This window comes from Oncorhynchus gorbuscha, linkage group LG09 (genome assembly GCF_021184085.1).
Source record: "Oncorhynchus gorbuscha isolate QuinsamMale2020 ecotype Even-year linkage group LG09, OgorEven_v1.0, whole genome shotgun sequence".
NCBI lineage: Eukaryota > Metazoa > Chordata > Actinopteri > Salmoniformes > Salmonidae > Oncorhynchus > Oncorhynchus gorbuscha.
Genome location: NC_060181.1, coordinates 72,242,457 through 72,262,725, shown reverse-complemented (window position 1 = coordinate 72,262,725; position 20,269 = coordinate 72,242,457). Strand labels below are relative to the sequence as shown.

At 43.6% G+C, this 20,269-nt stretch overlaps 1 protein-coding gene across 1 annotated transcript in view; it reads left to right on the top strand.

The window, feature by feature from the left end:
* LOC124044015 (titin-like) overlaps positions 1–20,269 on the top strand; it is a 124,504-nt gene that overhangs the window by 58,458 nt on the left and 45,777 nt on the right. Inside the window, exons 102-139 of the mRNA XM_046363318.1 lie at positions 233–550; positions 765–1,061; positions 1,165–1,464; positions 1,563–1,877; positions 2,118–2,407; positions 2,554–2,704; positions 2,892–3,173; positions 3,391–3,693; positions 3,821–4,126; positions 4,237–4,518; positions 4,666–4,965; positions 5,162–5,467; positions 5,552–5,857; positions 5,957–6,238; positions 6,344–6,643; positions 6,769–7,062; positions 7,287–10,238; positions 10,347–10,874; positions 11,283–11,567; positions 11,753–12,052; positions 12,166–12,468; positions 12,602–12,877; positions 12,975–13,274; positions 13,437–13,739; positions 13,846–14,151; positions 14,329–14,616; positions 14,857–15,159; positions 15,337–15,639; positions 15,733–16,038; positions 16,200–16,487; positions 16,618–16,908; positions 16,991–17,278; positions 17,526–18,113; positions 18,269–18,373; positions 18,515–18,712; positions 18,822–19,118; positions 19,223–19,810; positions 19,904–20,206. Of these exons, the coding sequence (XP_046219274.1) occupies positions 233–550; positions 765–1,061; positions 1,165–1,464; positions 1,563–1,877; positions 2,118–2,407; positions 2,554–2,704; positions 2,892–3,173; positions 3,391–3,693; positions 3,821–4,126; positions 4,237–4,518; positions 4,666–4,965; positions 5,162–5,467; positions 5,552–5,857; positions 5,957–6,238; positions 6,344–6,643; positions 6,769–7,062; positions 7,287–10,238; positions 10,347–10,874; positions 11,283–11,567; positions 11,753–12,052; positions 12,166–12,468; positions 12,602–12,877; positions 12,975–13,274; positions 13,437–13,739; positions 13,846–14,151; positions 14,329–14,616; positions 14,857–15,159; positions 15,337–15,639; positions 15,733–16,038; positions 16,200–16,487; positions 16,618–16,908; positions 16,991–17,278; positions 17,526–18,113; positions 18,269–18,373; positions 18,515–18,712; positions 18,822–19,118; positions 19,223–19,810; positions 19,904–20,206 (14,331 nt within the window). The remainder of the gene's footprint in view (positions 1–232; positions 551–764; positions 1,062–1,164; positions 1,465–1,562; positions 1,878–2,117; positions 2,408–2,553; positions 2,705–2,891; positions 3,174–3,390; positions 3,694–3,820; positions 4,127–4,236; positions 4,519–4,665; positions 4,966–5,161; positions 5,468–5,551; positions 5,858–5,956; positions 6,239–6,343; positions 6,644–6,768; positions 7,063–7,286; positions 10,239–10,346; positions 10,875–11,282; positions 11,568–11,752; positions 12,053–12,165; positions 12,469–12,601; positions 12,878–12,974; positions 13,275–13,436; positions 13,740–13,845; positions 14,152–14,328; positions 14,617–14,856; positions 15,160–15,336; positions 15,640–15,732; positions 16,039–16,199; positions 16,488–16,617; positions 16,909–16,990; positions 17,279–17,525; positions 18,114–18,268; positions 18,374–18,514; positions 18,713–18,821; positions 19,119–19,222; positions 19,811–19,903; positions 20,207–20,269) is intronic.

Sequence of the window (20,269 nt, the reverse complement as noted above, 5' to 3'; positions counted from 1 at the left end):
AGTATACTACAGTAAATACTACAGTATTCACAGTAGTGTTTTTGCAGACTTTAGTCTGCAAAACCCCTACAGTGAATACTACACTGAAGTCTACAAAAACACTACAGTGAATACTACAGCTGTCTACTATAGTATTTTTTTATGTGGATATGTACACATAACATTTTATGAAATGTAGGTTACAAAGTGTACACCTTACTAATAAGTTCCCATTCTTTATTCCCATTATCAGACATACCTGATCCCCCAACCCATGTCAAGATCAATCTGGTAACCAAGGATACAGTGACCCTGACATGGGTACCACCTAAGAACAACGGTGGTTCTCCTGTGACGCACTACATCATTGAGCGCCTGAGCTGGGACACCAGCGGTCCGGAGAAAGAGACGTGGAAGCAGTGTAACAAGCGTAACGTTGAGGAAACCGTCTTCATCATTGAAGATCTTAAAAATGGAGGAGAGTATGAGTTCCGCGTCAAGGCTGTGAACGAGGCCGGCCCAAGCAGACCATCTGCTACCGCTGGACCAATCATTATCAAGGACCAGACATGTGAGTGAAAAGTACAGTTAAGAAAAAGTCTGAAAGTTAAATAAGGAAAGCATAAAATATGCTCAGATTGAATGGGCATAAAACACCAACATTTCGGGGCAAAGTGCATTCTTCAGGGGGACAGCAGAGCACATGTATGCTATTGTAAATGCTTCTAAATCTATTCTAAAGAATCTTTGATTGATTTGTACTGACTCAATCCTCCATTGTTTAGGTGCTCCTACCATTGAACTGAAGGAACAGATGGAAGGTGAAGAGGGACTAGACGTCCATATTGTGGCTAGGATCCATGGCTGTCCATTCCCCTCCCTCGTATGGCAGAAGGCTCCCATTGCCAAGCCTGAAGACAAGGCTGTAGTGCAATATGATCAGCATGTCAACAAGCTGGTAGTTGATAACAAATGTACGCTGCTGATCCAGCAGTCCAAGAGAGACGACAGCTCCCTGTACACTATCACTGCTAGCAACAGTCTGGGCAAAGCATCTAAGGAAATAAAACTCACTGTCCTAGGTGAGGAATTTCTCTCTGAATTTCTTTATTTCTTTCTATTTGTTTAGTCTGCTTGATTGTGTTGTAATATGACACCATTGGCTCCTTTTCTTCCTCAACTCAGGACGACCTGGCGTACCTGTCGGGCCAATCGAATTCAAAGAGGTGTTTGCCGAGAGGATAACACTTGCATGGAAACCACCTAGAGATGATGGTGGCTCCAAGGTTACAAACTACGTCGTTGAGAAGCGTGAGGAAAACAGAAAGTCATGGGTGCACGTTTCCGCAGACCCCAAAGAAGGCCTGTATACAGTTCAGAGGCTGACTGAGGGCCATGAGTATGAGTTCCGTGTCATGGCTCAGAACAAATATGGAGTTGGACCACCGCTGTACAGCGAACCTGAGAAAGCAAGGAATCTGTTCAGTAAGTTGAATGTACTATTGTATTATCAGCACTTTCTAAGTCAATGTCACTGTGGATATATTTCTTCCAACCAATTTTCTTATTGTTCATCTCAACAGCTGTCCCTGGCCAAGTTGAGAAGCCCATAGTGGAAGACGTGACTCTTGAGTCAATGGTGATCATCTGGGACGAGCCAAAATACGATGGTGGATCTCCAGTTAGTGGTTACTGGCTGGAGCGTAAAGAGACGACGGCTAAGCGCTGGACCAAAGTGAACCGCGCCCCCATCAGGGTCATGCCCCTGGGTCAGGAGTATGAGATCACTGGTCTGCAGGAGGGAGCAATCTATCAGTTCCGTGTGACCGCAATCAACGCAGCTGGCATGGGACTTCCTAGTGTCCCATCGGATCCTGTTCTTTCAAGAGACCCTATTAGTAAGTTAACATATATACTGTGAATCCCAAATGGCACCCTATTTCCGGCCTATTTAGTGCACTATAGGGCCCTGGTCAAAAGTAGTGGACTATATAGGGAATATGGTGACATTTGAGATGCATAAATACAGTTTTTATTACATGGGGAGGGTTCTTTCTATTTTCTATTTGTTACATAGCTATGTTGTTTCTATTTGTTTGGCCTTCTGACATTGTAAATGTCATCTTGTTTGTGTGTAGCTCTCCCGGGTCCCCCAACCCCCAAAGTAACAGACTGGACCAAGTCAACAGTGGATCTGGAGTGGATCCCACCTTTGATTGATGGTGGATCTAAGGTCACTGGTTACTTTGTTGAATACATAAACGAGGAAAAAGAAGCAGAAATTGAAAAACAGAAGGCAGCGGAAGCAGACAAAGTAGTAGTAAAAGAGAAAAAGGTTAAGAAAATCATATTCGACGAAGATGGAAATGAAATATCAGAATCAGAAGAAGAAGAAAAGGTAGTAGTGATAAAAGACGGATGGGAAAAGGTAATTACATTTACTCAAATCATTTCTCAAAAGTATTCTTTCTCAAAAACTTTTGATCTTAATGGGAGAACCTGCTAAATTAATTGAAGTAATGTCAAATTAAGAGTATCTGAATGTTTGTAATACTTTTGTTTTCCCTTCTTCAGGCTAAAGACAAGGAGATTAGAGGCACTAAGTTTGTTGTGTCTGGACTGAAAGAGCTGGGAAGGTACAAGTTTAGAGTGAGGGCAGTGAATGCTGCTGGCGTCGGTGAGCCCGGTCAAGTGGCCGAAGTGATTGAATGCAAGGACAGAACAAGTAAGAGACAAGACAACTATGATATATAGTATGATTTTCAATTTCTCCATTTGTTACGTCCATGATAGAGGCTTCGTCCCAAATGGCACCCTATTCCCTATATAGTACACTACATAGGGAATAGGGTGCCAATTTGGATGCAGTAGAGTGTTTGCTATCATAAACTAACACACACTTGTTTTTTTAGTTGCCCCTGAAGTGGACTTGGATGCCACATTGAAGGAAAGGATTATAGTCCATGCCGGTGGTACCATCCGCCTCCTGGCCTACGTGTCAGGCAAGCCTGCACCAGAGATCACATGGAACAGAGATGACCAGCCTCTACCAGCAGAGGCTAAGGTTGAAATCACGTCAATCAGCTCTGCTCTGGTTATCAAAAACTGCAGACGCCATCACCAGGGTATATACACCCTGAGTGCAAAGAATGAAGGAGGGGAAAGGAAGAAGGCTGTCATTGTGGAGGTGTTGGGTAAGAAGAGACTGTACTTATTCTTGTCATTGGTGATGTTGAGTATATCTCAGGTGATATCAGGAGCAGTATCTATCAAGCATCTCGGAGTAGGAGTGCTGATCGAGATTGATTTTGGCCTTTTAGGTCTTAATGAATAAGAGGGAGGGGGGCCTGACCCTAGATCAGGCACAGGAGTTGAATGTTATTGAAAACTTGCTTCACATGTGGTTCTTAGATGTTCCCGGCCCAGTTGGTCAGCCCTTCTCTGGTGTGAACCTCACCACGGACTCCTGCAAGTTAACCTGGTGCTCCCCTGAAGACGATGGTGGCTCTGCCATCACCAACTACCTAATAGAGAAGAGAGAGTCTGACCGCATGGGCTGGACAGCAGTCTCTTACACGGTCACCAGGCATAATGCTGTGGTCCAGGGTCTCATTGACGGAAAAGGATATTTCTTTAGAATCGCAGCTGAGAATATCATCGGAATGGGTCCATTTATTGAATCACAACGACCAGTTCTCATCAAAGATCCTATTTGTGAGTTCCTGCCTATATCAATACCAGAACTACAGCTTTCTTATTGCTGTTACAAAACATAAGCATATCCAGCTATTATTTCTATTATTCCAATGGACCTCATTTCTGTGTCCTTTTTGCATGCTAGCTGTTCCTGAGCGTCCTGAGGATCTAGAGGTCACAGCAATCACCAAAGACTCCATCAGTTTGACCTGGAGACCACCTAAGTATGATGGGGGTTCTGAGGTTACAAGTTATGTGCTTGAAACTCGTCTAATCGGAAAGGATAGCTTCACTAAGATCGATACTGATGGCACGCTAATGGATAGGAAGTTCACAAAGGGAGGTCTCAAAGAGAATTCCACCTATGAATTCCGTGTCAGTGCTGTCAACGTGATTGGTCAGGGCAAGCACTCTTTCTGCACCAAGCCAATCAAGGTCAAAGAAGAACTTGGTAAGTGTTGAATAAGGTAGTCATTCTAAATATCTTGGGAAATGTTGATTTATATACATATATAAATACCTATATTTGAAAACATCACTTCTTTGTTCTTCCATCCTCAGAGCCCCCAACGATCGACTTGGACTTCCGTGACAGACAGGTTGTGCGTGTGGGAGACGTGTGCACCCTCCAGGGCCGCTTTACTGGAAAGCCAGCACCTACAATAACATGGACAAAGAACGAGGAAGAGCTGAAAGCAAATGAGGAGGTCACAATGACCAACACTAGTAAAACACTGTGCTTGGCTATGCCCAAGGCTAAACGCGAACACAGCGGCAGATACCAGGTGGTTGTGGAGAACATTGTCGGCTTACGTAAAGGAATCTGCAGTCTCACTGTTGTTGGTAAGGTGGTGAGGGTGTTCTTTGTTGTTCTTAGTTGACAGACCTAATGTCACTCTTCATTAACCCTTATAATCAAAATATGTTTGATTATTGACTGATCCATTTCTAATAGATTATTCATTATTAAATGCTATTATTTTCCCTCAGATCGCCCCCAGCCTCCAGAGGGCCCAGTGGTCTTCAATGAGGTCTACAGGAACTACATGGTGATTTCCTGGAACCCTCCTCTGGACGATGGTGGATGTGCCATCTCCAACTACACCATTGAGAAGAGAGACACAAACAGAGACCTCTGGATGCCAGTGACAACAGCTTGCACCAGGACAACATGCAAAGTTCCTAAGCTGATTGAGGGCAGAGAGTACATAATCAGAATCTGTGCTGTGAACATCCACGGTGTCAGCAACCCACTGCTGTCTGCAGAGACCAAGGCTAAGGATGTCTTCAGTAAGATACATACTGGAACAATATAAGTTACATCCATAATGCCACCCTATTCCCTATATGGTGCAGCCAAGCCATAGGGCTCTGGTCAAAAGTAGTGCACTATGTAAGGAATTGGGTGCAATTTAAGATGCAACCATCTTTTGTCATGAATGCATTTTGCTACAACTGATCAGATCAATTCGTTCTCCCATTACAGAGGTGCCAGATGCACCCAAACAGCCCATTGTGAAGGAGATCTATAAGGATCAAGCCCTCCTCACTTGGGAGCCACCTGCGGATGGTGGCAAGCCCATCACTGGCTACGTTATTGAGAGGAAGGAAACCATGGCTAACAGATGGACTCGTGCATCTGGAAAAGACCGCATCTTCCCCAAAGTAGAGTACTTTGTTCCAGACCTCCTTGAGGGCTGTGAATATGAGTTCCGTGTCATGGCTGAGAACGTTGTGGGTCTGGGTGACCCCAGCCCTCCATCAAAGCCCATCTTCGCCAAAGATCCAATTGGTAAGTGACTTTGCGCAAAGTTAATTCATTCTTTACAAGATTTCACAGCTTTTAAAAATGTGATCTAACTGTTTCTTCCCTCAGTGCCTCCAAGCCCCCCCGTGTTGCCAGAAGCTGTGGATTGGACAAAGGAGTCTGTCTCACTATCTTGGCAGCCACCAAAGGACTGTGGCAGGGGAAAGATCTTTGGCTATCTCGTTGAGTTCAGTAAAGTTGGAAAGGAGTGGCAAAAAGTGAATCAGACTCCTGATTCCTGCCAAGAAACCAAGTTCAAGGTCATTAACCTGGAAGAGGGAGAATATTACAAATTCAGAGTTACTGCTGTGAACTTCGCTGGTGAATCTGAACCCGCATACACCACAGATCCAGTGAAGGCAGAAGACAGATTTGGTAAAATTATATTACATTTGTTTTCATAATTTGGGTAATTCATTATCATTGAAATAAACAAATGAATTATAACACCTATTGTTTTTCTAACCCCAAAAGAACCTCCTGAGTTGGATGTTGAACTGGGTATGCCTCGTGAGTTGAAAGCCATGGCCGGAACCCATATCAATCTGGTTGCTGGAATCAAGGGAATTCCATTCCCCAAAGTCACATGGAAGAAGAACGATAAAGACGTCCCCACAAGAGCCGAAATTGAGGTCAATCCACTAGGATCTAAATTGGAGATGCGCTACTGTGCCCGTTCTGACTGTGGCGACTACACTTTGAACATAGAAAACTCATCTGGATCAAGGACTGCCACATGCACAGTCCTCGTCCTTGGTAAGGAATTTTTCGGTCATAATTTCTGTCAGAAATGAAGGAAGACAGATGTATAGTGCTTAGCATACCGAGTTGCTATAATTATGTTATTCTTTACTCTATTAGACAAACCTGGTCCAATCCAGCACCTGAGGGTTTCAGAGGTGAGAAGCGATTCTGCCTATCTCTCCTGGAAAGACCCTGAGGACAATGGAGGAGCACGTATTACCAACTTTGTTGTGGAGAAGAAAGATGTGGCATCTGCACAGTGGGTGCCAGTCTGCTCTTCATCTAAGAAACGCAGCATGATGGCCAAGCACTTGATGGAAGGAACATCATATTTGTTCCGCGTTGCTGCTGAGAATCAGTTTGGCAGAAGTGAATACATTGAAACAACCAAAGCTGTCAAAGCCATGAATCCTCTGTGTGAGTATCAATCAACCCGAATACAGTAAGACCTACTGGTGTATTGTAATGTACCTGGCATCTTGATCACTAACTTGACGTATGTAATCTAATCTCATCTAATCTAATGTATGGTCTATTTTCAGTCCCGCCTGGTCCACCAAAGGACTTGCACCACGTAGATGTGGACAAGACAGAGGTCTGGCTTGTGTGGAACTGGCCTGACCGCAACGGAGGTAGTGACATCACAGGTTTCCTGGTTGAGTACCAAGAGGAAGGAGAGAGAGAGTGGGATGAATGGAACACCGTCAGCATCCCTGAGAGCCACATCACTGGCCTCGAGGAAGGAAAGACGTACAGATTCCGTGTGAGAGCGGAGAACGCTATCGGACTGAGTAGACCAGACACCACTGTTCCCGTTCTCTGCCAGGAGAAGCTTGGTGAGGTTTACTATATATTTACTTAATGGTTTGGTTTCTCTGTCATAAATTAATCCTGGTCCTAGGCTAAAAAGCAAGTTAAATAAAGATTCTCCATTGAAAGTTATTCTTAGTCCAGGATTAGTCTTAATCTGTGTCCAGGAAACCACCCCTATGTATTGATTTGTAGACAACATAATTGCCATCATCAAACAAATTATATAAATTAACCTATATTTTCACAGTGGCTCCAATTGTTGAAGTTGATGCCAAGCTGATCGAAGGGATCATCGTGAAATGTGGAAGCACAATCAGACTCCCTGCTATCATGAGAGGCATTCCTGCGCCTACTGCTAAATGGTCCATTGACGGAGCAGAAATTGTTCCCGAAGGCACAGTTAAAATTGAGAGTGACAACTATTCAACAGTTCTCAGCATCAATGATTGTTTGAGAAGTGACAGTGGAACCTATATCCTCACAGTGTCCAACCCTGCAGGAACCAAGACTCTGGCTTTGAATGTGACCGTTCTTGATGTGCCTGCAGCGCCCATTGGACCAGTTAGTATCCTTGAAGTTACTCCTGAGTACATGCTTATTGACTGGCGTCCTCCAAAGGATGATGGTGGAAGCCCTGTAACAGGTTATGTTGTTGAGAAGAGAGAGGCTAAGAAAGAAACCTGGGGAGGTGTGTGCTCTGGTAGCACAGCCACAAAGCTTAAGATCTCTCGTTTGCAGAGTGGCGTTGAATATGTTGTGCGCATTCGCGCAGAGAATAAAATGGGTATCGGCGCTCCTCTTGAAAGTGCACCAACCGTTGCCCAACACACGTTTGAAGCCCCTGGCCATCCAGGCAAACCAAACACATCAGACATTGCAGAAGATGCTCTCACTGTTGGGTGGACAATGCCATTATTTGATGGAGGCAGTCAAATCACTGGATATATCGTTGAGCGTAGACATAAGGGCGGAAAATGGATCCGTGTCAACACGACACCCTGTAAAGATCTCAGAATCAGAGTACTTGGTCTCTTTGAGGGAAATGAGTATGAGTTTAGAGTTTTTGCTGAAAACATTGCCGGTTTCAGTGGACCTTCTCCCATATCAGACCCAGCAAAACCCTGTCGCCATATCACAGCTCCTGGACCTCCAGTTAACCCCAGAATCAAGGACTACAGTAAGGAAAATGCAGACCTAGTCTGGATTAAACCCAACAAAGATGGAGGCAGTCCAATCACGGGCTACATTATTGAAATGCAGAAAGCTGGCGGAGAATGGGTGATCATCAACAAGGATGGTCACATTAAGCAGTGTGCTTACAGAGTTAAAGGCCTTGAAGAACACTCAGAGTACAGGTTCCGCATTAGTGCTGTAAATATGATTGGAGTTGGAGAGCCTAGAGAATGCCCTGAATCGGTGGTTGCCAAAGACATCATGATACCTCCAGAGATCGAGATGGATGCTACAAGCCGTGAGCATTTGACTGTCCGTGTTGGACATAACATCAACATCATCGGTTACGTGAAAGCCAGACCTGACCCAGAGATTATCTGGAAAAAGGGTGATGACGTTTTGGAAACTGCCAAGCGCACAACACTAACTAAAAACTTCCCTGTTGTTCAACTGAGAATCAAAGAGGCAACCAGAGCAGACCATGGAAAGTATGTTTTGAAGGCTAACAACTACAGTGGTGAAGCCAAAGCTACGATAACTGTGAATGTGTTGGATAGACCTGGACACTGTCAGAATCTGAAGGCCTCCTATGTGACCAGAGACTCCTGTATGGTGTCCTGGGAGAACCCTGTGGACAACGGTGGCTCTGAGATTACAAACTACATTGTTGAGTGCCGTGAACCCAGTGTGAGGCTTTGGTCAATGATCTCATCTGACTGCACTAACCGCATGGTTAAAGCCAAACTCATGGAGGGCCATGAGTATCTCTTCCGTGTTTGTGCTGTGAACAAATGTGGCCCTGGGCCCACAGTTGAAACAAAACAACCAACCCTTGCCATCGATCCCATTAACAAGCCTGGTGAGCCAGAGAACTTCCGGGTAACTGATGTCGGTAAGAACTTTGTCTTCTTGAAATGGAGGAGGCCAGACTATGATGGTGGAAGCCCCAACATTAGCTACGCTTTGGAGAGCAAATTGGGAGCGGAAGAATGGGTGCCATTACATGAGGATCTGATTACGAATACATTCTTCATGGCTGACAAGTGTGTGGAAAAACAAACCTATCAGTTCAGAGTGCAGACATGCAACGAAGGTGGAGAAAGTGACTGGGTGAAGACTGGTGATGTTCTTGTCAGAGAGGAGATCCAGAAACCAGTGCTTGATATAAAGTTAACTGGAGCCCTTGTGGTTAAAGCTGGAGAGTCTATCCGAATTGAGGCTGGACTCAGAGGAAAGCCTCAACCAGAGGTGAAGTGGGTGAAGGACAAGGCCACAGGAGATAACCCTAGAATTAGTGTTGAAACGGGCACAGATTATTCTAAATTTCTTATGACCAAATCTAAACGCACAGACACCGGAAAATATGTCATCACCGCTACAAACTCTGCTGGAACCTTCACTGGATACGCAATTGTCAATGTCTTGGATGTTCCAGGGCCTGTGAGAGACGTGAAGGTGTCTGGAATCGGAGTAGACAAATGTAGAGTTGCATGGGATCTCCCAGAAGATGAAGGTGGATGTGAAGTTGATAGCTATATCATTGAGAAATGTGAGACAAGAAGAATGGTCTGGTCCACATACTCTGCTTCACTTGTCACCAACTATTGCAATGTCACCCGACTAGTAGAAGGAAATGAGTACATCTTCCGCATCAGAGCAGAAAACAAGATGGGAACAGGTCCTGCAGTGGAGAGCAAACCCGTCACAGCTAGGACTCAGTTCAACAGACCTGGACCACCAGAATCACCAGAGATCACCAAGATCGGCAAAGAGGAGATGACAGTCGTATGGGCCCCACCAGAGAATGATGGTGGAAAGTCTATCACTGGTTATATCCTGGAAAGGAAAGAAAAGCGCGCTGTCAAATGGGTGCCATGCACAAAGAGTACCATCTCTGAGAGACGCATGAAAGTCAGCAACTTGATTCCCAACCACGAGTATCAGTTCCGTGTCAAGGCTGAAAATGAAGTCGGACTGGGAGAGCCAAGCAAACCATGCAGACCAGTAGCAGCCAAAGATCCAATTGGTACATCATTTATGCATTTTTGTAATATTGTATTATTATTATTATTGGTTATGATTTTTCTCTGTTGTTTGTACTAACATGCAGACATTTTGTTTTCCTTGATTCCAGAGGTTCCTGGTCCTCCAGGCAGTTTCAAGGTGATTGACAGCACCAAGACGTCCATTACTCTTGGGTGGGCCAAGCCTATCTATGATGGAGGTGCTCCTATCATTGGTTACATGGTTGAAATGAGAGACAAACCTGAGCCTAAACCTGAAGTGGTTGATGCTGAAGCTGTTCCTGAAGCTGTGCCTAAAGCTAAACCTGCAGAGGAAGCTAAGCCTGTAGGTGAAGCCAAGCTTGAAGGTGAAGCTGAAGCTAAGCCTGAAGCAGCAGTAACAGAAGGTGAGGAACAATATGAAGAGGATGAATCTGCTGCAGTTGCAGCTAAAGCTAAAGCTGAAGCTAAACGTAAGAAGAAAGAAGAGGGCTGGAAGAAGTGCAACACCGGTGCTGGTGTGCTGGTGCACACAGAATTCACCATTCCAAACTTGAATGAGAAGCAGATGTATGAATTCAGAGTCTCTGCACAGAACCAGGTCGGCTGGGGCCGCCCCGCTACACTCAAAGAGGCCGTCAACCCCAAGGAGGTCCTTGGTAAGTAAATACTTCTTTTAATAAAATGGGTGGTTAGAACCCTGAATGCTGATGGGCTGATATTCGAGGTATATCATACCGTTTCTCCCTGGTATGACAAAAATTTTATTTTTACTGCTCTAATTATGTTGGTAATCTGTTTATAATAGCAATAGGGGTTTGTGGTACATGGCCAATATACCACACCTAAGGGCTTTATCCAGGCACTCCACGTTGCGCCGTGCTTAAGAGCAGCCCTTAGCCGTGTTATATTGGCCATATACCACATCCCCTCGGGCCTTATTGCTTAAATATAGGCCTAGACGAGAACACATCCAGTTGATATAGAACTGTAGCTAATAGATCATATTTTATGATGATCTCTCAATGTCTGATGTATGTTCTCCCTGTTATCTTACCAACTTACAGAGGCACCAGAGATCGACTTGGATGCAAGTCTTAGGAAGGGCTTCACTGTTAGAGCAGGCTGCCCCATCAGGCTCTTCGCTACTATCAGAGGAAGACCATCCCCCAAAGTCACCTGGAAGAAGCTCGGTGTTGATAATGTAGTCAGGAGAGGGCACGTGGATCAGATTGATACTATGTCCTTCCTTGTGATCCCTGAGAGCACTCGGGACGACTCCGGCAAATACTCTCTGACACTCTCCAACTCCGCTGGGGAGAAAGCTATATTCGTGCGCGTTAAAGTATTGGGTAAGTCACCGAGGTGTATCTTTTCACTTTTTATGGCAGTCAGTGATATGGCAGAGCATTATTCACTGTGAAAGACTTTAAACAAGAAAACATTCTTCACATTGTCAAATGAATGTTGTTACAGTAGTATTGTTTGTACTGTTATATGGACTGTATTCAATAGTGATGTTACATTTGTTGAACAGATACTCCTGGACCTGTGGGAGGATTTGAGGTCTGTGATGTGACAAGCACCGGTTGTCAGCTGTCTTGGCTCCCTCCGGATAACGATGGTGGCTGCCAAATCCAGAACTACATTGTTGAGAAACGTGAACTCGACAAGAAGACTTGGTCAAATTGTATCAACGATTTGAAGAAAACAAGCTTCAAAGTCACTGGCCTCACACCTGGCTGTGACTACTACTTTAGAGTTATGGCAGTCAATAAATATGGCATTGGTGTTCCTAAAGACTCTCCAAAAGCTTATCTGACATCTGACCCTATAAGTAAGTGCACTTTTACAGTATACCTAATATTGTAATTAAATAGTGGATAGTGTAAGTGGATTTTATTGTTTTGTATTTTGATTCACATAAATGTCAAACATTTCTTAAAACAGGTGAACCTGATCCACCCAAGAAAATGGAAGTCTTGGAAGTTACAAAGAACAGTGCCACTCTGGGATGGCTGAAACCTTTGAGGGATGGTGGAGCTAAGATCAATGGCTACATGGTTGATTACAAAAAGGACGGTGAACCTGAAGACAAATGGACACCATATTCCGTTGTTAAAGACTTAACCATTGTAGTTGTTGGACTGAAAGAGGGCACAAAGTACAAGTTCAGAGTTGCAGCAAGAAATGTGGCTGGAACCAGTCTGGCAAGAGAAGCAGAGGGAGTATTTGAGGTCAAGGAGCAGCTGAGTAAGTCGCAAAGCTTTAAAAATTCCCAGAATTACCTTGTCTGGATTGAGTTTTGTGTAAAAAAAAAAGTGTCCATGTTACACACCACTATTTAACTCTTAATTTAAAAAACTTGTTTTCCGATCTTTTTTAGTGGCACCGAAGATCATCATGCCTGATATTGTCACAGTAAAAGCAGGAGAGAAAATGAGAGTTGAAGCTATTGTGGCTGGAAAACCTGCACCATTCTGCAAATGGAGGCAAGGAGCCGAGGATCTGTTGACATCTAATCGTCGCATGGTGCAAAAGTCTCCAAATTGTATTACGCTCATCATGAAAGACGTCTCAAGAAAGGATAGTGGTTACTACAGTCTTTCTGCTGAGAACAGCACCGCCAAAATCAGCCAGATTCTTAGGGTCGTAGTACAGGGTAAGTTTTATTGAGGAAATGTAAAATAATTGACGAATACACTACCAGAATGCATAGTCTAAATGGATGCTGATGGGTACATGTCTTAATCTCACAGATAAGCCAGGGCCTCCTGACGCTCCCCTGGAGATCATTGAGGTTGATATTGATGCCTGCACACTTCAGTGGAACCAACCCAGTGAGGACGGTGGAAGCAACATCACCAACTACGTCATTGAGAAGTGTGATGTGAGCAGAGGAGACTGGGTCATAGCTTCTGGCTCATGCACCACGACCAGCTACAAAGTTGGAAAGCTTACCCCTGGAATGGAATATGGCTTCCGTGTCCGAGCTGAGAACCGATTTGGTATCTCAGAGCCAATCTATTCAGAGAAAATGATTGCTAGATATCCCTTCGGTGAGTTAAGCATGGCAAAGTATAAGCATGGTAAAAATGTAAAATGGCTATTGTACAATGAATTATGATTGTCTAAGTAATATAGTGTTGTGTACATTATGTACAATAAATTTGTTTTAGAAAATGTATGTTCATCTTGCTAACTCCGTATTTTAATTCCAGATGTCCCAGGCGAGCCCAGAAATCTGTGTATCACAAAAGTCAAGAGTGAAGCAGTGTCTCTGTCCTACGAGACCCCATCATCTGATGGTGGCAGTCCTCTTACCGGATACTGCATTGAGCGCAAAGAGAGGAACAGCCTTCTCTGGGTGAAAGCAAATGAGTCCGTTGTCCGTGGACTTGAATACAACTGCACAGGCTTAATGGAAGGTCTGGAATATGCATTCAGGGTGTCTGCCCTCAACAAGGCTGGCCAGGGTAAACCAAGCAAACAGACTGACTGGGTCACAGCAAGAACACCCATCGGTAAGTCATTGGGCATGGGATGTATGGCTTACCGTGTCCCTCACTGGCTTTGAAATCTGTAATCTGTCAATTGAAACTCATGGATGTTGTCATTTTTTAATTCTAGATCCACCTGGTAAACCTGAGGTAATGGATGTGACAAAAAGCACTGTTTCACTTGTTTGGACTCGTCCCCAAAATGATGGAGGTAGCAAGCTCATCGGATACTATGTGGAGTACATGAAGATTGATCAAGAAGTAGAGAAATGGGTTCGCTGCAATGCCAACTGCCAGAACGTCAAGACAGAAGACTATGTCGTAACTGGCCTGGAGGAGGGAGCCCAGTATCGCTTCAGAATTTTCGCCAAATCAGCGATCAACATCAGCTTGCCTTCTGAGATCTCAGACGCCATCCCAGTGTTTGCAGAGAATGGTAGGCCACTGCTTCTTCAGAACATTGACAAAACAAAGTTGTTTTTGTTTTGATTTTAGATTTTAGTGTGTAATGACTAAATGCAATTTTAAAATCACCAAATGATTAAAGATAATTGTGGATTCCATGGCAAACACAAACCTTTTACTTGATGTTATGTGTCTCTTGTTTCTCCAGTTCCCCCCAGGGTCGAGCTGGGAGTGGACATGAAGAACATGATCATAGTGAAGGCTGGAGAAAATGTCTCCTTTGATGCTGTAGTGTTTGGAAAACCACTGCCCAAGGTTACATGGAAGAGAAATGGTGTTCCATTGAAACTGGTTGAGGGGATGAAGATGACACAGAAGAGACACACACACATTCTGGAATTGTTCTCTGTCGCAAGGAAGGAGTCTGGAGAGTACACTATTCTAGCTGAAAATCCCAATGGTGCTAAATACGCCAATATTAAGCTTAAGGTTCTAGGTATGCAAAATTACAATTTGTCTTACTATTGTGCACAAATTCAAAACTGATGTTGTAGCTTCATGATAATTATTTTATTTTTGTATTTTTAAATACTAAAAATCTTTATAACAGCTTGAGATATGTAAGTGTAATTTATATGAATGTGTTTGTGAGGGCCTGCAAGAGAATACAAAATACAATATGAATATATTCTAAATCAATTGTCGATGTGTAAAATAATCTATGTGTTCTCTTTAGACAAACCTGGCCCACCAGCTGGAGTGAAGATCACCAAGGTGTTTGCGGACCGTATTAAGATGAGGTGGGAGCCACCTGTTGCAGACGGAGGCTCTGAAATCACTAACTACATCATTGACAAACGTGAAACCAGCAGAGCGAACTGGGCGCTGGTAACCTCCAATATCCATGGTCAACTGACTGATTGCACAGTAGAGAAACTGATGCAGGACCATGAATACCAGTTCAGGGTCAGTGCTGAGAACCAGTATGGTATTGGGGACCCTATCCTCACCGACCCTGTCATGGTCAAGAATCCATATGGTAATATTTCAAGCTTGTACATCATTTTATATATATGTCACATTTTAGCTTGAATATAAATTGCTTACACATGTTCACTTCGCTTGAGTTGGAAACACTGTGGAACTTCTGCTTGCACAATATTTAAGTGATTTCTCCTTCTTTCTCTCTTGATCTCTTTCTCTCTCTCATTTGCAGATGTTCCTGGTCCTAGCGAGCCACCAGTTATTACCAACATTACAGCCAATTCTATGACGGTCAGCTGGAAGGCGCCAGCTGATGATGGTAAAGCTACTATTCTGGGTTACATGGTTGAGAAACGTGAAGCATCAGAGCTCAACTGGGCTAAAGTCAACCGTAAACCAGTGATTGACAGGAGCATCAAAGCTGTCCAGCTCTCAGAGGGAACTGAGTATGAGTTCAGAGTGATTGCCATGAACAAAGCTGGATTTGGCAAACCAAGTGATGCATCCAATGCTGCCCTTGCTGTGGATCCTGTGTGTAAGTATTACAGCCACATTTGCTCACTTAAATCATAAAAGGATTACGTGTTTCCACACTTCTCGGTAACATTGTCTTATATTCTTCCTTCAGATCCACCTGCACCTCCTGCCTTCCCTAAAGTTGTTGACTCAACACACAGCACCATAAGCTTGTCTTGGACCAAGCCTGCTTACGATGGTGGTTGTGAGATCTTCGGCTACCTTGTCGAGTGCAAGAGAGCTGATGCAGAACACTGGACGAAGTGCAATGTGCCCAAGAAGCTGCAAGAAACCAAGTTCCTGGTTACTGGTCTCATTGATAAAACAGAATATGTTTTCCGTGTCTTTGCCGTGAACAAGATCGGATACAGCGAGCCAAGTGAAATCCCTGGGAAACACGAGGCCAAAGACATCCTGAGTATGTCAACATTATCAGAATACACTCAAGTCTGCGCAGAACAATTACTAATCTTAGTAATCCACCAATTTGGAAATAAACATGTAATACAGTACTATCTATTCAACTAAAATACATTCATACCTCTATCTGACTCTATACATTTCTATTTTGATTTGCAGTTGCTGCTGATGCTGAGCTGGATGCAGACCTTCGCAAGGTACTGGTCCTGAGAGCCGGAGTCACAATGAGACTCTATGTGCCACTGATAGGACGTCCCCCACCCAAGGTGGTGTGGACCAAGGTCAATGCCAACCTCAAAGAACGAGCAGGAATAATGATCAAAACGTCTGAATGGGATACCCTTATGTACATTGAGGATATCAACAGATATGATGCTGGCAAATACATTTTGTCGATTGAAAACGACAGTGGAAAGAAGTCTTACACTATCGTCGTGAAGGTCCTAGGTAAGCTATGACTTGTCTTAAGAGAATCATTTTTTTAAAACAAATCTTACCTAATATGGTTTTATCTACTACAGATATACAAACCATAATGTCGTAAAGTAATATAACAAATCCTACATTTTTTCTATAGATACTCCTGGTCCACCACTGAATCTGATTGTGAAGGAAACATCTCTGAACCATGCATCCATCGGCTGGGATCCTCCTCTGATTGATGGAGGAAGCCCAGTGAAGAGCTACATTGTTGAGAAGCGTCTTGCAGAGAGAAAAGCATGGTCCTGTGTCATAGCCGAATGCCCCAAATCTACTTTCAGGATTCCTAACTTGGAAGCTGGACAGGCCTACTGTTTCAGAGTCTTGGCTGAAAATAACTATGGTATCGGAGAAGGTTGTGAGACTGCCGGAGTTGTAAGAGCTTCAGGTATGTTTTGTTGGCTGTGATCACATGTTTTTTATACTATCAGATGTTAAATGTAGTTTATAACCTTGTTACCTGATTTCAGAACTACCTGGAGCAGTTATGGATTTCAAGGCACTGTCGATCACTAAAGATTCCATTCATATTGGCTGGAAGAAACCAATCAGCGATGGTGGAAGTCACATCAGTGCTTATATTCTGGAGCTTCAGGAAGGTGAAGAGAAGTATAAGGAGCTAGTGAAAGGAAAGGTCATGTCGCATATGATGGTTGAACTTGAAGAAGGAAAGGAGTACTCTTACAGAGTGAAAGCAATCAATGAGTCTGGAGAGGGTCCACCTTCGGAGCTCACTGTGATCGCTAAAGATCAAATTGGTAAGTCCAATAGTCCAGTTAATTAGCTAGGCTATCAAACCACTCAGAAAATACACCGGAGACTAAATGCATGGCCATTTTAGATACGTACTTCTATTGGCAATCTTAAAGTTTTCTTGAACTGTTTGTAATTGTCCTAGGATACATGTGTTCTATTTTAGCATTACATTTACTGAATTTGTCTGCACTTGTATGAATAATATTATCTGTTTCATAGATTCATAAATATTGTGTTCCTACCTTGTAGTTCCACCTGACTGTGACCTGAGTGGCATCCCAGATCTGTGCTATGTTGCCAAGGAGGGAAGCACAGTCCGTATCAAAGTCCCTATTGTTGGCAAACCAGCACCGTCAGCCATCTGGAAGAAGGGACATGTTTCTCTGGGAGACAGTGGAAGAGTGTCAGTTGAATCTACACCAACTTTGACAACTTTGCTCATCCGTGATTGCCAGAGAGGTGATGCAGAAAATTACACAATCCTGCTAAGAAACGCAGCAGGAGTCAAAGAAGCAAAGATGCAGATTAGGGTGGTTGGAAAACCAGGAATCCCAACAGGACCGTTCAAGTTTGATGAAATCACTGCCGATGGAATCACTCTGGAGTGGGGTCCACCAAAAGATGATGGTGGGACTGAAATATCCAACTACATTCTGGAGAAGCGGCAATCAACAGCCAACAAGTGGGCTACTGTGGCCTCCGCTATTCAGAAGAATACCATGAGAGTTACCAGGCTCCATGATGGTACTGAATACATCTTTAGAGTGTTTGCAGAAAACAAATATGGAGTTGGAGAATGCCTCAAATCTGACCCAGTGGTGGCTCAGCATCCATTCAGTGAGTTCTTGTCATATTGAAAATATCAAATAAAATGTTTGAAATAATAGTTTTTAGGACAGAAATCTGTATTCTGCCAATAGTTTGATGATTGATTGACAGAGGTACTATATGGCAATAATTTCACAAAACTCAAAACATTGTTGCTTCACCAGATGTGCCTGACGCACCTGCACCACCAGAGATCGTGAGCATTCGCCATGAGTCTGCCATTTTAAATTGGACTGATCCTAAAGAAAATGGAGGCTCTCCAATCACTGGTAATTATGAAAACACAAGTTTTAGTAATCCATGACTATAAGGTAAATGGACATGGAAAATGAACTATTCATGAGATTCCTGTGGAAAGCATTTGCTGAATGGTAAATAATAATGTATTGTTATTACTATCATCACTGCAGGCTATCATGTTGAATACAAAGAGAGGAACAGCTTGATGTGGAAGAGAGCCACTAAGACCCCTATTAGAGTGAAGGACTGCAGAGTGACTGGACTGATTGAAGGCCTGGAGTATGAATTTAGAGTTATGGCAATGAATGCGGCCGGTTTAGGAAGGCCAAGCAAGGCAACAGAACCAGTCATCGCCCTTGATCCAATTGGTAGGTTTTGTTTCATTCTCTTTCTCTTTCTGTCCTATTGATATCATAAGAATTCTGTCAACATGTACTCTAATCTTGATAACTTACTGGCTTTTTCGTTTCTCCACAGATCCTCCTGGTAAGCCTGATGTCATCAATGTAACCAGAAGCACTGTAACACTTATGTGGACTGCACCCAAGTACGACGGTGGACACAAACTGACTGGTTACCTGGTTGAGAAACTGGAACTGCCAGGAAAGACCTGGATGAAAGCAAATCATATCAATGTCCAAGGCCTTGCATTTACCGTGCCAGACCTTACAGAAGGCAGCAGCATGGAATTCAGAATCAGAGCTAAAAATGCAGCTGGCGCAATCAGTGTTCCTTCAGAGCAAACTGATACCCTTATCTGCAAAGATGAGTATGGTAAGTACAAAAAAAAAGTTTTTACTTCAAGACAAAGTCAATAGAATACATACTAAACTAGGACATGGACAGTAGCCTAATTTATCTTGCTCATTTGTTCACAGAACCACCAAGCATCACTATCGATCCAGACATGAAGGAAGGTGTCTCTGTCAGAGCTGGGGACACCATTGTAGTATCTGCTTCCAAGATCCTTGGCAAACCTCCACCTACAGCTGTGTGGTCCAAGGCAGGAAGAGAATTTAAGACCTCAGATATTGTCCAGATCACAAGCACTCCAACTAGTTCAACGTTGTCTATTAAATATGCAAGCAGGAAGAACACTGGAGAGTACACAATTACAGCCAGTAATCCTTTCGGTATCAGAGAAGAACATGTTAAGGTCAAGGTTCTTGATATCCCTGGACCTCCAGGCCCCATTGAAGCCAGCAGTGTGTCAGCTGAGAAGTGCACATTGACATGGTTGCCACCAGAAGAGGATGGCGGCTGCGCTATCAAATCCTACACACTGGAAAAGAGAGAAACAAGCCGTCTTCTCTGGACCAAACTTGCTGAAAATATATTTGATTGCAGATTTGTTGCAAGCAAGCTGATCAAGGGCAATGAGTACATCTTCCGTGTGTCTGCAGTGAACCAGTATGGCACTGGTGATGGGACCCAATCTGGCCCTGTCAAAATGGTTGACAGCTTTGGTAAGTTGCTTGAATATTCAGAATATTCTATTTGACAGTACTGTAGTGTTTTCCACATCATTGTTAATGTATTTTGCTCCTCTTTTTCTCCAGGCCCACCAGGCCCACCTGGAATCCCAGAGATTGACAATGTCAGCAGAAACGCTGTTACCATTTTCTGGAAGAGGCCAGTAAAAGATGGTGGAAGTGATATTAGAGGCTATCAGGTTGAGAGGAAAGAGAGAAGAGGAATGAGATGGGTGAGAGCATCGAAGAAAACGGTCTCTGACCTACGTTACAAAGTACAAGGACTGACGGAAGGTGTTCAGTATGAATTCAGAGTAACAGCAGAAAACAAAGCTGGCTTTGGTGAACCCAGTGAACCATCTACCCATGTGATGACAAAGGATATTGTGTGTAAGTAAACACAAAGGATATTTCTCAAAACAGATAATTTATTCCCTGCCGTCATTGTAAATA